General features: G+C 41.1%; 2 protein-coding genes across 3 annotated transcripts in view; one reads left to right on the top strand and one right to left on the bottom strand.

Annotated features, from left to right (window-relative positions):
• Window positions 1–17,092, top strand: part of CASK (calcium/calmodulin dependent serine protein kinase) — a 342,806-nt gene that overhangs the window by 185,305 nt on the left and 140,409 nt on the right. The window lies entirely within an intron of this gene.
• Window positions 13,019–14,660, bottom strand: GPR34 (G protein-coupled receptor 34; the record flags this gene model as incomplete). Its single annotated transcript, XM_080794895.1, has 1 exon — window positions 13,019–14,660. The coding sequence occupies one exon, from the start codon at window positions 14,658–14,660 to the stop codon at window positions 13,521–13,523; it is 1,140 nt and encodes a 379-aa protein (XP_080651021.1). The 3' UTR covers window positions 13,019–13,520.

Below are 17,092 nucleotides of genomic sequence, written 5' to 3'. Positions count from 1 at the left end.
TGAAAGTTTATCATCGTGCAGAAAACTGATTAGCTCCGTAAGGAAGGTCCACTGACAAAACGTAGAGGGACCTAGTAATCAAAGTTTCATTATGCTTCACCTTTGGCTTTGTCTCTTCATATAGGTTTGTGTGCACCGGATAGACATGGTCTTCTAGAATTGCATACCACAATAACACTGTAGCAGTCTCGGTGGCGGCCATAAGAACTGGAATGCCTTCTGAGGCAGCAGAGGGAAGCAGATGGGAAATAGTTTTGGGGAAGGGAAGAAACTTCAGCATTGAATTAAATGAGGCAAAAATCTTTTTGAGGACAGTCAGATTTTGAATTTCAACATCTTTGAGTCAGTTAAGTTTAATTCATATCCTGCTTAAGAACCTACCTTTTTTTTTTTTTAAGGTTCTTTGAAGGGCACCTGGGTGGCTCAGTTGGTTAAGCATCTGAATTTGGCTCATGATCTGGGGGTCCTGGGGTCGAGCCCCACATTGGGCTCTCTGCTCAGTGAGGAGTCTGCTTCTCCATCTGCCCCTCTCCCTGCTCTCTTTCTTTTTCTCTCTCTCTCAAACCTTTAAAAAAAAGTTCTTTGAAAAGGCAAAAGTAGAAAAATTTCTGAAAATGAAACCTTTGATGATAGAATTCTAAAAATAATTTAGGCCATCATATTGCCCCAGGTACAAGATACATCCCTACACCTCTGCCCTGGGAAAGAGCACATCACACTGCAATGAGATTTGGAGAACCAAAAAGTTTCCTGGAACTCGCACTGTCCCTTTCTTCCCAAGACCAAGGTTTCCTGGCCAGTTTATTACCAATCATATCTTTTGGATATATAGATACTGTTGTTTTGAGGTTATGTCCCCTGCTCCATGTCACTTTCTGTCCTTATTCAAGGGACAAAACAGGTATGTGAAGGGAAGGCCAGGGGCTGTTAGGTACCTGTCTTACTGCCTGTATCTGAGTGTCTGGGTTCATTTTCTCTTAAGAGCCCCAAGTACTGAAGTAACAAGCTTTCCTGAGAACCACGTTTATTAGGAAGCTTATAAATGGCAGCTACTGAAGTGCTTCCTATATATATTCGATCAGTTTTTAAACCATCTCTGAGCTAAATGCCATCCTAACTTCTAGATGAGATTTAGGCCCACAGAAGAGAAATAACTCGCCGATGCTAGTAGAACTGCCATAGTGTAGGGCTTAGAATTGGACCCAGGCAGTGTGACTTCAGAGCCCATATTCTTGGCTGCCGCCAGAGTCTGGTTGATGGTGTTGGGTAAGGTGACCCAGTATCCTCAGTGACCAAAAACATATCTCACTTATATACCTGTCTGCAGTTTTCAGTCTGGAAGTTTATTAACTCCTGCCAACTCCCCATTGTAGAGGTAGGTGCCTTTTTCCGTCTGTAGCTGGTAAGTAATCAGAGGGTCCTGTTTTGAGAATATGTATTGTTTCCCTTTCAGTCCATTGATTTTAGCAGTCACGGATGATCCTCGCCTAAGTCAGTTCTTGTGCTGATGGACGCAGATAAATTAGATTTGAAGTGGTCACTTGAAGGCGTCACTCTAAACAAGTCTTGGTGTTGAGATAGTTCTCAAATAGTGCCATCTGTGGCATAGCTTCTAATATTACCAGATTTTCTCTTCTTCCCTGTCCTCCATCAAAAACCAGCCTAGGGGCGCCCGGGTGGCTCAGTGGGTTAAAGCCTCTGCCTTCAGCTCAGGTCATTATCCCGGGGTCCTGGGATCGAGCCCCGCATCAGGCTCTCTGCTCCGTGGAGAGCCTGCTTCCTCCTCTCTCTCTGCCTGCCTCTCGGCCTACTTGTGATCTCTGTCTGTCAAATAAATAAATAAATAAATCTTTAAAAAAAAAAACCAGCCTAAAATATGCTGCTTTAATAAACCAACAAGTAAAGTATTGAGGCCAGGAAACCTAAGTCCTATAGAGTGACGTACCTCCGGAAATAGCTGATAGAGGATATTGGAAAAGAGAAAAACCGCAGTTTGATGTTCTCTGCAAAGTCGGCTGCTCGTTCCTTTGGCAGCGCTGTGGCCAGCAGAGGGCAGTGTATTACCAGCCCTGGGTAAACCTCTCGCAATGACAGGCTGAAGCAGAAGCTGCCGACGTTGCTCTGTTTTCCAACCAGAAACTTAAAACCATTTAAAAGTTGTGTTTGTTTGTTTGTTTTTAAGTTCTAACAGAATGATAAACGTCATTATTTAACTAGCTGAGAAACACTTTAACCGTGAGAGAGTAACAATAATTGTGTGGACGAGGATTCCTTTCACGATTTCACCCCAATTTCCTTAACGATTTCATCCTGAAGATGAAAAGCCAGTACCAATCATCTGCCTTTAACAGGATATGCCCTTTGGGGACATTTTTGTTTTGTACCAGCGATTATCACAAGAGTTGCCTTTGTAAAACACAACTACAATCACCTGAGCAGTAAAAAAAGAAAGTCTGACATTTTAGTATGTGAAAGTTGTAGTCATATCTTCTAGTTTTATTTAGCTTTTTTCCTAATCAGAGCGATTCAAGGACATAGTTTCAAAAGTCAAAGAATACTGAAAGGCTTGTAGTGAAAACTTGTCTATTAATAAATGTGATTTAAAGCCTATTTCAGCTAATGAAGACAGTATAGTCCCTGTTGTGTCCCCTTTAGCCCTTCCTCAGACTCTGAAGATCCTTTCATTTAAGAAACCCTCTAACCAAAAAAAAAAAAAAAGAAACCCCCTAACCTGTTGCCTCATTATTCCCTTCTTTCCATCAGTGGGGAGCATATGCTTGTTGTTATCTCGGAGAACACATGGTTGGTTTAAATCTTTAATAACCCTGGGGTGCCTGGGTGGCTCAGTGGGATAAAGCCTCTGCCTTGGCTCAGGTCATGATCCCAGGGTCCTGGGATCGAGCCCCGCATCGGGCTCTCTGCTCAGCAGGGAACCTGCTTCCCCCTCTCTCTCTCTGCCTGCCTCTCTGCCTACTTGTGATCTCTATCTGTCAAATAAATAAATAAATAAATCTTTAAAAAAAATCTTTAATAACTCTGCCACTCCCCACCCTGCAGTGGTTTGGAAAATAGGTGTCTCTTTCTCTCTTCCTCTCACACACAGCTTTCATCAAGTAAAAGAATTCAAGGCATTGTCTCTTGTTAGTGAAATCGCTCACTATGTATTCATTGTTGCCTTTTTAGAAATAGTACGCACACTTTTCGTTTATATTTTATGTGCATCATTTATCTCTTGCCACTCCCAGACTTGGTGGCTTAGGACAACTCTCAATTCTGCCATTTGTTCTGGGCTCAGCTAGGCAGTTCTTCTGTCAGTCTTACCTGGGGTCATCTGTGCAGCTATGTAGCTTCTTAGTCATCTGGCAGCATAGCTGAGACTGGGTGGTCCAAGATGGCCTCACTCTTGTGTCTGGAGCCCCAGCTGGGATGGTTATGCAGGCCGAGCGTCTGTTTCCATGTGATCTTTCTATTGGGTTTATTTATAATGTGATGATCTCGGCTTCCGAGAGGGCAAAACTGGAAGCTACAAGGCCTCTGAAGGTTTTGCTCAGATGTCCTGCAATGTCCACCACCTTTTATCGGTCCGAGCAAGTCATATATCTGCCCAGATTCAAGAGGTGGGCAAAAGACTCCACCTCTGAATGGGAGGAGCTGTGGAGAATTTTAATCTACCACATTTTTTAATGTGCTTGCAGTGGTAACGTTTTAACTAATTTTTTATATCTTTCCCTGGAAGTGCCTTTGCATTGGCTCTTTCCTTGGGGATTAATATAGTATGTATACCTCGGAGTTCATGGCTTCTTGGGGAATATTTCAAAAAGAAAAGTTGAGTTTACTTTGTGAAGAGCTGCCCTCTCTGTTCCAGTTGGGTCTTGGATCTGTTGTTTTGTTTTGATTATTTCTTATATTATGAAGTGCATCAAAAGTATCGTGAATCTGGGCACCTGGGTGGCTCAATTGGTTAAGCAACTGCCTTCTGCTCAGGTCATGATCCCGGAGTCCTGGGATCAAGTCCCACATCGGGCTCCCTGCTCCAAGGGGTGTCTGCTTCTCCCTCTGACCTTTTCCCCTCTCATGCTCTCTCTCACTGTCTCTCTCTCAAATAAATAAATAAAATCTTTTTTTTTTTAAGTATCTGTTTCCAGAATGGATTCTAGCTTTTTAGTAAAACTAGAAGAAAAGTCTGTTTCTGCTCGTGTGATCCTGAAAGCTGGATAAATTCATTGACCTCTCCAATACTAAAGCCTAGAAGGATGTGGAATGACAATTAGTCTAGCTCACCCCTTTGGTAGCTCCCGCCCCCCACCACCACCAGCATGCTGGTTTGTACTCACTACTCAAGATTTCTTTATTTGCAGGATCATAAATGGAAACTATCAGAGCATGAGACCCACATTCACTTACTTAGCTGATTCCTCACACTAGTTGCCACATATATTTGGACCTCTGCAATCGTCCCCAACACGAGCTGACCTGTGTGTTCCAGTGTTTTTCAAGACTAACTGGCCACAAAGGGGAACTGAATATGAACATGCATGCAAACCTCATCAGTTCCCTTTGCAACCAGCTGAAAGTTGTTTTTAATATAGAGGAAACAGTGTTTTTCTTGTGAGTACAAACAATTTACAGCATTTCTGCTTCTGACAGATCAGGGGACACACAAGAGAACACCGCACTAAATCGTGAGAAAAGCACTTTAAAGAGAAAGTAGGAAAACAGCATAAGTTGAATTGAGGAAGAGAAAGAGGTGCTGCTGTGTACAGGAAAGGAACAAAGCAGAGGTGGGGAACTGGGTACTAGAAAGTCTTAATAAGTAATAGAACACGAGAAGAGGCAGGAACTGTAGAAAGGAAATGTCTGTAACAGGAAAGGGCCTGTAGCAGCATTTCCAGTGATATTAACGGAAGGCATTAAAATCTCTTGGCCCAGAAGTTTTCTATTGGATAAAATCTGAAAATATAACCCATTAGAGTAATTACCATTTCCACCTGAGTCCATGCTACTGAGCCAGGTTTAGTGCCTTGTCGTCATTTCAGAATGCAGTGCGGTGACCCATTTAGCCGCTCTGATTACCGAGCAAAACCAGGGGTCTGTAAGAAAGCACAGAGACCTAAGCATCTAACATGTATGTCACAAAGCTCCTAAAATCCATCAGCTTATTTCAGATATAGTTTAAGCAATCTCTCTAGCAATAAAAATGCCTACTACGTGCTGAGCAAGAGACACAGGTCAAATTCACTACCAAAGAAGATTGAGGGAAACTGCTTGGGGACCGCCAACCATACATCAAGCAGCGGCCCCCATATGTGCACCTGAGTTGCCCTGAGGGCATTACTGTATTAGCATATGAGGGCACAACTGGACTGCAGATGGCCCCTACTTGCCAAGCCGCTGTCGTAGTGAATGTTCTGCAAGACCCAAAATTTCTATTAACAGAATCTAAAGAACATCTCATCTAAGCTTTATTAAATGCCGAAAATACTTTGCTACCTTCCCAGCCTGCTGGGGATCCATACTATATTGAAACGCTTCGTTTTTTAACAAGTAAGTCACCAGCTCTCTATTTCATTTAAGATCTGTAATTATTAGAAACCCTCTCTCATGATCTGGTGAGACGTGCCCTTGCAACTCCCATCCTTTACCGATCCTTTCAGCTTGCGCTCTGGAACTACACACACACATTTTTGCTGTAATATCTTTCCTTTAGTCTTTTGCTGTAAGGCTACATAATCTCATTCTCCCAACTCTTTTTCTGGTATCCTGCAAGGTGCCCTCACTGTCCTCTTCTGCTTATTCAACTTCCAGAGCATGGTTCTGATGAGCCCGTGATCAGTCTGTTACCGCTCTTGTCCTGGGCAGTGCTGTTATTCATGAAAGCTGAAGTTGAATTACCCTTTGTGAGTTACTCCCCGCCTCCCTCCTACCTCGCTTGCTTCCAGACCAGCTTCCACTGCCTCTCTTCCTAGTTCCAGTGTTTACCTTCAGCTTCTGGCCATTCCATTTTGACATTTGAGTATTTGGATAACATATATTGAATGTTTCTTCCTGGCCAGGTATATTTATTAGCTCGTTTAGTCCTCATAACAACACTATGAGTTAGGTACTCCTAACTCATATTAAGCAATCTCTCAGTAGAAGGAAGAATAGAAGGAAGTAAGGAAAAACAGAAGGCATTTTCTCCTAGAAAAAACAAATAAAAAGTAGAAGGAAGAGTAGAAGGAAGCAATTTCTCAGTAGAAGGAAGAGAGCTTGTCCAAGGTTATATAGTAAGCGGTAGAACCAGACATTGAACTTGGGCAGTCTTGCTGCAAGAGCTGCCCTTCTGACCTGGCTGGTACACTGACTCTCAGTTCTGTTATTTAATAATGTTTACTGTCATTGGGCCAAGAAGACCTATTGGATCCAGCCCACTGTGATCCCTACTATGGCCTAACTGTGATGGGAGGGGGATACCATTCCAATGCTCAAGACTCTTCTCCTGGTCCAGGAGACTTTCTGTGCTTTCACATCATCTGCACGTCTGTTCTCAGGTGTTTGAATTTTGTAGTTTAAGAAAATATTTCTGTGTTCTCAGGGAATGTCTCATCTGGACTCCATTTATGAAATGCCAAGCTAATCATAATTCTCTCTGCAAATTCTTTAGCATGGTCTTTGACAGCTGTATATCAAAAGGCCAGGGTTTATCTACATTTTTTCCTAGAAAGTTTCTTTAAAGCGAAAGAGAAAACATCTTACTTTGTTTGTGGTGTCTGGCAAAAGAAACCATAAGGAAAGGAGAAAGCAAGGCCCACACTGATAGACAACAACCCATATAAACAACAAAAGATTAGTATCCAGAATACGTGCTATTTCAACAGTTTGAAAGAAATGAGTAAAGAAGCAACAACTAATTAAGTGGGGATGGGGTGGGGAGAGAGGTCCTGATACAAACAGGCCATTTATCCAGGAAGAAATCTGAATGGGGTGGGGGAGACAAAACATGAGCCAATGCTCCATTTCAGTTGTAATCAGGGAAACACAAATTAAAACCACAGGGAGATGCCATTCACACCTACTAGATGGGCAAAAGTTAGTAAAAATGACAAAACCAAATATTGGGATACAACTCATGTCTCACTAGACTCATGTCCCGAGTCCTGTTTCTCACTAGTTGGGAGAAGTATATACATTGATAAAATCACTTTGAAGAGCAATTTGTCACAACAGAGATCAATTGCGAATGTGCAGACCCTTATGAGCAAGGATTTCTACTTCTAGGAGTCAACCATGGAGAAATTTCACGCATGTACCCAGGGCATACAGGAGACCATGGTTTCTAATAGTGAAAAAGTGGAAACCACCTAAGGGCCCCCTGTCAGGTGAAATGGAGAATTGAGCTGTTTTTTGTTCCCACAGTGAAACCCTGTGTATCAGTGTAGTGAGTGAGGAGACCGACATATATCAGCACAAACAGAAATTGAGTGATAAAGTTACAAAAGGGTGCAGTAGTAAGATATTCTTTGTGTCCATTTTAAAAAACAAAAACTAATACCTATCGTTATATATACCTGTGTTGTAAAAGAAGAAAAATGTGCATCAGAATGACACTTAGTAGTCATGTAGTCACTAAGTAGTGACTAAGTAGTCACTTAGTAGTCACTTGATGAAAGAGGATACCTCAGGATGAGCTTTAGTGAAGCTAGCTTTGGGGGTTATGTCCGGGTACAAGAGAACAGTGAAGCAAATAGGGCCAAATGTTAACATCTGTTCAGTTTGGGTGATGGGTGCTTGCTGCTGGCTATGTTGTGTCTTCCCCCTTTTTTGGATGTTTAAAATGTTTTAGAACTAAAAAAAGATGATACGTGGAATGAGCCCACCAGGATAGAACTGTGTAAAAGTTGACTGTGGACCCTGCAGTAACTGTATGACTTCCTAAAGCAAAAAGAGATTCTCTGCCTCATCCACACCTGTACTCAAACCATAATTAGAAACTTCTTCCAGATCTCATCCTAGGATGGTTCTTGATGCCTTTCTTTGCCTAGAAGCAAAATTAAGAAGGGCAAGGTGCTCTAAGCCTTTATTCACCGCCCCCGCCCCCATTCCGCCTGTAGGCTCTTGTACTAGATTACTATCCGTGGTTCCGGCAGAGCTTTCCTGGAGTGGGCAAATGTGCCACAGCTAGAGAACCAGCCTTTAAGATGTTGGCTTTTTGACTGCACACAATTTGAATGAGTGGTAAACAGGATTTTTTGTCCCAAATACATATTATTACCAGTTTTGGGTTTTTGGTTTTTTTTTTTTTTTTTTTTTTTTTAAGACATCTCAGTAGTTAACCATGGGCTTGGGCAGACGGAAATGAAAACAAAAAGCATTGTCTTAGCAGAGACAGTGTCTGTGGAGTCAAAGCCTACTAACTTGCATCCCTTCCTATGATAAAGGCAGTTTTCCTGACACCACTTGCAGTGTAGTTTAAGTGATGATCATGTGTGTCCAGTGCCTAGCAGCGTAAAAGGCACACACAAATATCTCCGACTTTGCTGCTCATTTTCTTGCATGTGAACTTGAAAGGGGAGAAATAAGAGGCATAGCAGAAGTTTAGGACAAACCTAGCACTTCCTTTCCAGCTCTGAGTCTGTTACCATCCCCCAGCCAGCCCTGGTGTCTGTCTGCAAACCAGACTGAACCGACGTACTGCCGCAGCCACATACCGATGTGTGTGCTCACCGGGGCCGCGTCGCTGTGAAAAAAGACGTGGCCTCAGCCAACGTGAGAGCATGCCTTAGTTTCTGTCTCAGCTGACACAATTCCGATTACATTCTGGGTTTCGAATACTTTATTCTGATGAAAAAACATAAGTTTCTTGGCAAGTTATGGCATCTGTTGGTGCCTGACCTAAAAGGCTCTCCTTGTAGATGTCACAACTGTTGTGAACGTTTTTGCCACTCTGAGCTTTTGCGTTTATGTTTGTGTGTGGTTTTTGACCAAAAAATAAGCTATGCATTCTCCCTATAGTTATTTCTCTTGTTTGATTAATAGGAAGTTCTTTCCCAGTCACTTATTTTTAAATCTTTCCATGGTTCCATTATTTACATGCAATAATCTATATATAATCTTTATAATGTTTTGTGTGTGACATGAGGTAAGGCTATAAACTGACTTTTTGATTATTTATTAACCCATCCCTTCCTTCCCCTAGGCTTTTCGTGATGTCTCCCTTTATTTGCAGTGGTTCTTTCTGCAGGAGGAAAGTGTGTTGCAGTCACTCAAGAAACTTTTCAAAAATCCACTTAACACCACTTTGCAAGATTCTGGCACATCTTGAGCAACAGAATCTTAGGTTTTCCTCTGATCATTCCTGCCCCTACTCTTTTGAGAGGCGTTAGTTACGTTATATAATCTTCTCCTGTATCATTGAGGGTCTGCTTAGAGATGTGTATTCTGTTCCAGTGATAAGTTTATCCTTGTACCTGGTGCACAGAGTTCTCCTTATTGAAAGATAAGAATATATTTTAATATCTGGTAAAGTAAGTCTCCATTCATATTTCAAAAACCTAGGGTGTCTGGGTGGCTCAGTTGGCTAAATGTCTGCCTTCAACTCAGGTCATGATCTCGGGGTCCTGGGCCCACATCCAGCTCCCTGCTCAGTGGGGAGCCTGCTTCTCCCAATCCCTCTGCCCCTCATCCTCACTGATGTGTCCCCTCTCTCTCTCTTTCTCTCTCTCTCTCTCTCACACACACAAATAAATAAATAAAATCTTTTTAAAAACCTTAAAAATAGCCTGTTAATATGTTTCTGCAAAATCCAGGTTGCCTGTTAGGAGAACTCTATTTCATGCTGTTTTCTCTTGTGGGTAACTTTCAGTAAGGCTTTGCTTCAAAGAGTTGTAATTTTATTAGTTCTACTTTTATACTGGCAAGACTGAAGAATCCATTTTAAAAAGAAGTTGAAAATAAAACCTTCTGGACGTGAACAAAATTTCCTTTTTCTAGTGACCTGATCAAAGAAGTTGAAAATAAAACCTTCTGGACCTGAACAAAATTTCCTTTTTCTAGTGATCTGATCTTAGAAAGTTAACCATCATCAAACCCAGCTCTGCTCCAAATACTTTTCCAAAACGAACAGCAGTACTCAGCATTGGGTATCAGTCTGGCAGCCAGGCATTTTATTTTGCCCTTGTTTAGTTTTGCATATGTGAGATGCTATTTAGAAACTTGTTCTGAGTATCTTTTGCAAGGTGAGGATATATGTATACTCAGGAATTACCTTTTTCTGCATGCTTCTAGAACTGAATGTTCAGTTGGGGGATGTAGGGACAAGTGTTTCCTGCTTGAAAACACGAACGCTTAGTAAGAAATTAAAGATTATATATAATAAATAGCTTTAAATTTCGTAAGTCAGTATCATGTTAAAAATTTACAAACATGGGGCACCTGGGTGGCTCAGTGGGTTAAGCCTCTGCCTTCGGCTCAGGTCATGATCCCAGGACCCTAGGATTGAGCCCCACATGGGGCTCTCTGCCCAGCAGGGGGCCTCCTTCCCCCTCCCCCTCTGACTACTTCCCTGCCTACTTGTGATCTCTCTCTGTCAAATAAATATATATATAATCTAAAAAAAAATTTACAAACATTTGCAGGATTCAGGTTACTCTAAGTCGTTATTAGTGAAACTTCTGTCAGTAAATAAAATCCATTATAAACTTAAGCTCAGATTGACTTTTATCAAAATTTATTTTACCACAATTATTATACCAAGAATTAACTCAGTGTGCTTTTTAATTTTTTTTTAAAGAATGCCATTGTGTGGGGCACCTGGGTGGCTCAGTCGGTTAAGCATCTCTTTTTTTTTTAAGATTGTATTTATTTGTCAGAGAGAGAGAGGGTGGGAGAGCTGAAGCCAGGGGAGCAGCAGGCAGAAAGAGAAGCAGCCTCACCAGTGAGCAGAGAGCCTGACACGGGACTTGATCCCAGGTCCCCGGGATCATGACCTGAGCTGAAGGCAGACGCCCAGTCAGCTAAGCCACCCAGGCATCGCAAGCATCTGACTCTTGATTTCCACTCAGGTCATGATCTCATGATTGTGGGATCTGCCTGTGTCAGGGTCCATGCTCAGCAGGGAGTCTGCGTGAGAATTCTTTCCCTCTCCCTCTGCCCCTCCCCTCCCCCCTTACATGCGCACACACACGCAATGTAATCTAACCATTCAAGCTGTTATGTTTATAGTATTTACCTTTGAGAACACGAGAGAAAATTAGTATTGTCATATTTTAAGATTTTATTTATTCATTTGCAAGAGAGAGTGAGAGCATGAGAGGGGAGAAGGTCAGAGGTAGAAGCAGACTCCCCGTGGAGCAGGAAGCCCAATGTGGGACTCAATCCCGGGACTCCAGGATCATGACCTGAGCCAAAGGCAGTTGCTTAACCAACTGAGCCACCCAGGCACTCAGTATTGTTGTATTTTAAAACCATACAAACAGAAATGCTAAATTTCAGTTTGGTGGTATTTGCTAACATTGTCAGAGCAAAATAACGTAAATTTTTTCTAAGCTGCTAATTTTTCTGCAAATTTCCATTTTTATTCTCAACTATTTCTTGTTTTTTTAAATATAATTCTGCTTTGACCTGTTCTTTATTCAGTCAGTCACGTGCACTCACTGATACATGGCTGCACAGTAATTATATACAAACCAAATCTCATTAAAATAAATTCAACCTTAACAAAATTCTTCATACTCTTTACCATTGATTCCCCAGCCACTGGCCCACCTGAAGTTTGAAGAATTATTCTAACTCTAAGAAATTCTCCTACTCTGTGACAAACATATGAGGGGATCCTTGGACTTTGTCATAACAGCTTTTACATATTTACTCAATGGCATTCTGGTTCTGTGTGTGACCAAAAAACTGAATAAATGCTGGACAAACTTTTAAAAATAGTTGCCTTAATGACAACTCCTGATTCCAATTGTATGATGTTCTGTGCAGCTATATCGAGATACATTGACTAGGGAAAAAAATACACCCACTTTTTCAGTTCTATTAAGCAACCCCCCTTCCCTGTCTCACTCATCTGCTCATTTGTTCACTCATTCAGTTATTCAACAGATACCTATTGGCCACCTGTGTGCCTTGAAGCACACTAAGTTCCCAGGAGCCCTTGCTAAATAAGAACCCTTTTTCTTAGAGCTTACTCTCCATTTAATTTTGAGCGTACTTGAAGATTTCAGAATTTGCTCCCTTTAATTCTAATCTGTAAGGTTTTTTTATTATAAAATATTACAAACACTCAGCAATATGGCAAAAATAATATAATAAATACCCAAGTACTATCACACAGGTTTAACTGACTTAACATTTTGCCATGTTTGCTTCAAATCTCTCCAGCTGTAACCATATAACTCGAGATTGGTTGTGTTATGCTGTGTATATTATGCACATTTTGTACCTTTATTGCATATCTGTAGGTCCAGAAAGAATATGGTATTTCATGTGTTTTTGTATTTTACATAAATGATTTCATATGGTGTGTCTACCTTTTTGCAGTTGAGTTTTGGGGTGTTTTTCTATTCAGCATTGTTTTTGATAATTCTCCATGTTGACACGTGCAGGTGTAGTTCATTTCATCAAAGCACTGTGTAATACTCCGTTTTGTGAACAGTGTATTTCTCCATTCCTTTGCTGATGGATACCCAACTCAGATCGTTTTAGTTGTTTGATATCATGACCCAACAGTTCACTGAGCATCATTATGTATAAGTTTTCTTGCAAATGTGTTCAAGTGGTTCTGTCAGATGTATACCTAGTATCAGACATGGTAGACCATAGGGTGTGCCTATTTTCAATTTTACTCTATCACAGCATGGTCCAAGATGGCTGAGTCACTTCTAAATCTGTTTTAAGTAAGGCGTAGGTTCAAATCCTGTTGCTAGGCTATCAAATTCTTAGCTCCTCTGTTGTTTGACCTTACTATACCATATTTAAATTATTTCTATTTGATCTAAACAGTGATAGATAATGGGTGACTTCATTTTTTATTAGAATTTTATTATTTCACTGTTATAAAGGTTTAGGCATAAATGAATACAGTAGCAAATTATACAGGCTTTTTCAATGACAAAGAACATACATTTTCTGGCATTCTTGTCAGTCTGTCAATCATTTAACTTATTTTAAATGCACTTGAAATTAGTATTAAGTGCTTGAGTTTGAGTAACTACGTTAGTGACTTGAGAAACCGTGACATTTTAATTATTCTGTTGTTAAAACCATAAATTTCACTTAACTTTATAATCTGTGTTAAGAGTGTTAGCTTAACAGTCTATTTTGAAAAGATGTTACATACAGATTTAAAATCTAGTGATGAGTATAAGCTTTTCTTTCCCTTGAAATAGTTTACAACTAAGCAAATGAAATATCACAAATAAGCAAAGAGCTTTGAACAGGTCTGAGCTTTGCAAACGCTAGAGCTTTGTTTCATAATTTTTAGTTCTGTAATTAAGAGGTTGTATTTTCTCATCCTTTTTAATGTGTTTCCCTCAAGTGCTTTAAGCAGTAGACTGAATTTTAGCTGCGACAGATGTATCATGCAGAGAGTATCCTGGCTTAAATTCTGAAGTGCTCTCACTTCTGCTCGCTTCCCCTTGAAATCGTCTAGAAAGAAGTTGGCACATTATTTTGCGGATGTTACTGGACATCAGGAAATACATGACTGGATCTAAGCAGCTATTGAAAGATGAGAAAACCAACATGATCTCATTGGTTTTGTGAATGATTTCCTTCCAATAGCAAGACGGGCTATTTAGCTGTGAAGATATATAGACAAATCGGAAGGCATGATAGGGAACAAAACATACAGTAAAAATGATAAGTACGATAAAGGAATTCCGGGCTGTTTTGGCATATTTACCAGAATTGGGAAATTTTGACCTCCTTTTGGAAATGCCCAGTAGATTCTTGCCGATCTTAATATATGAAAGGATTATTAGTAAGAAAATTAGCCAGAACATTACCACAAGAACGTAATTAAAAATTGCTTCTCCTTTGGCATTATGCCTCTCTCTGTAATGGAAACACACTGTGGAATTATGATTTCCTTTAAGGGTTAAGGTAATCATAGCTAAAAATCCAGCAAGAGCAACTGTCCATACTGTACAGCAAACGTAAATACTTTGTTTGGTTGTTACCGCCCTTCGTTGTTGTATAGACCGATTAATTTTTATGTAGCGATCCAAACTGATAAATCCAAGCAAAATAATGCTAATGTACATGTTCATATAAAATAGTGTTCCCACAACCTTGCAAAGGATCACACCGAGTGTCCACTGGTTCCTGTTAATGTGATACATTATTCGGAAAGGCAGGCAGAAGATCAGTAAGAGATCTGCAATAGCTACATTCAGTAGGTAAATCTGTATGGAATTTCTTTTGCGGTGGATACCCAGAAATACATAGAGGGCAATTATGTTTCCAACCAGTCCCACGATGAAAATAACAGAGTAGGATATTGTTAACAGGCTCGAGAGTAGTTTCTCATCCATGGGACAGGTACCATTTGGAGTAGCAGTAATACCAGGTTGATTAGGACTGCTTGGGTCTCCTGAGTGGTTCAGCCCTTGGATGCTATGACTGGCCATAAAGCTGTCTTTCTGGGAGTAGGAAGGACAGCTGCCGGTTGAAGCACTCATCGTTGTTACCATGAGACCTCTCATTGTCCGGTGTAGGGATCAAAAAGCAGAGGTGCTCAATGACATGTTCCTTGTGTGTAGCTTTTATGTCTTCAGATTTTTCCTGCAACAGAATGCAGCATCGAGTCATTTGTCATTTTAATAGCATTCACTTTAACTCAAAGCCCAAATAATCCATGATTGATTTTTAGACGTGAGAAACTTTGACTATGTACGCTACGTATGTAGCAGCATTACGGTATCACAAAACAAGCAGTAAATGTAGGAGAGTCTTAGGGAATGTCCTGCTCTAACTTTTCCTATGGCTGCTGTATACATTCAAGGTTTATTTCACTTTCCACAGGGAGTTTTTTATAGGAATAGAGACGGAGATGAAGAGAAGTGACAGCTCACATTGCGCAGAGATAAGGGACATCCCTAAGGTAGTTACAGCCATGAGTGAGCTGGGCCCACTGCTGACCCCTGCCCAGCTTCTTGCCTTGATGCCTTCCCTTGGATGTGGCATTCGTTCATTTTGACAAGGGTTACCACATAGCATAAGACAGATAAACTGAGGCAGTCTTCCATTCCAAGATATAAATAGGAAAGAGTTCTCAATCTCTTCCTTTGCAACCTAAGACTGAGTTGGGCATATTAAAACCATTTGCCTGTGGGGCAGGCAGACCAAGAGAGCAGAGCACCTGCCTCCTTAGGCAGACTTGTTGTAACACTGCAACAGGAGAGCAAAATAGCCAAACAAAACCAAGTCAGTTGGCAACAGCCACCAGTTGGGCCAGGCTGTCTCCTTGCCTAGAAATCTAGAATGATAGTGAGATGGAAAACAGGATGTGCATTCCAGGATTTTGAAATAAGTCACTGCAGCTTACTGTGCCCTCTGTTAGGTAACTGTTGCTAGAACCTTGTAAGAGATAGAGTATGGATTCTACTTGTTCATGGCAACAGAGAATGTTAACAATGCTACCTGTTCTTGGCCTTTTCCTGGGCATCGATTGCTATGAAGAACTCAGCCTGGGAGGCCATCCTAAGGAGCAAGAAGACATGAAGAGAAGGTTCCAGGAGGTCTCATCCCCTTCCTTTCTTAGAGCGACTGCCCCATTTCTCTACAGCGGCATCTTAGCAGATGTAACATAAAGATGTTCAGAACAAGGTTACCAAAATCAGACCTAACTCTGTGACCTTGATCAAACCAATTAATCTTTTCTAAGCCTTCATTTTCTTATCTGTAGAAATGCACAATGTGTACGAAGAACTTAACCCTAGCACATAAAAGTGCTCCATGAAAATTAGCTTTTAAAAAAAAAACACCTTTGGACTAATCTCACTTTAGTAAATATTTCACACCTGGCTAAATACTACATGGAAAACCAAGGTGACCAAGACCACGTTCCTGCTGTGAGTAAACGTTTTTGTAGGCATGTGCATTCAAATGCTGACTGCTATCATGTAAAGTGGATTTGAATTACAGTAACTTCTTGATGTGGCATGATACACAGAGAAAAAATATTTGGAAGAACTTATCTTTTCTTAAAAGTCTGTCTATAATTTGATTGAGAAGAAACTAGGCCATGGAGGGTAAAATTCCAGTTTAAAATATTGTCAAAGAGGGAAAATCGATTCCAGGGAAGAGGAACCCACTGGTAAAGAGGAAGTTATGTAATCCCTGGTGAGGGCCCGTCTGCAGAGTTCAGGTCTGTCCTGTGTCTCAACTGCAGGAAGACCGATGTCGGCGATGTTTATAGAAACTTATAGGAATGTTTCTGGTGATCTGAGATTCTAAAAGGAAAGGGCCATCTAGGAAGAATGGCGGGCTGCCAAAAAATGAAGCTGATAAATGCGATCTAGATTACCAGGAAGAGGAAAAGGGTGCCTGAAGGAGGGATTTGCATTGTGTGGTTACATGGGGAGCTTGCAGAAGCTCAGGTAGAAAGCTCTCATTGCCCCCCAGTGAAGAGGAACTTGATGGCAAGTGATAGGATTTTGAGAGCTCAGACAGCCAAAACGACTGTGAGAACTCCTCTGTAAGTAGTTCTTTTGGTTTGGTTTGGGTTTGTTTCTCCACCTCCCGTGCTGTATTTTAAACCCCATTAGGGTTCAGAACCAAGTCCTTTTCATTTGCCTCTCAGCCCAATAAATATTATTGAATAAAAGAGGGAATTTAGTAGAAAAGTAGGTGAAGTTGTACATGAGGATCTCAAAATCAGCTGTTCAAGTACAGGAGGGGCTTGAGCTGCAGTAAGAAACGAAATTGCAATTGACTGTGGTTGCTGTGTTGGTAGCGTTCTGTGGCTGCAGCAAGAACCAACCCCCTTCTTTGGCTGAATTCGTAGACACAGAGTGCCTTAGATGAAGACCGTTACTATTAATCTGAGGGGTGTTACTGCCAGTCCCAAGCTGGGAGGACCTCAGGGCCTCACCTGGAATGCAGTGTTTCA

This window comes from Martes martes, assembly GCF_963455335.1.
Source record: "Martes martes genome assembly, chromosome: X".
Taxonomy (NCBI): Eukaryota; Metazoa; Chordata; class Mammalia; order Carnivora; family Mustelidae; genus Martes; species Martes martes.
The sequence above is the reverse complement of the archived record's forward strand: the minus strand, read 5'-3'. Positions and strand labels throughout refer to the sequence as shown.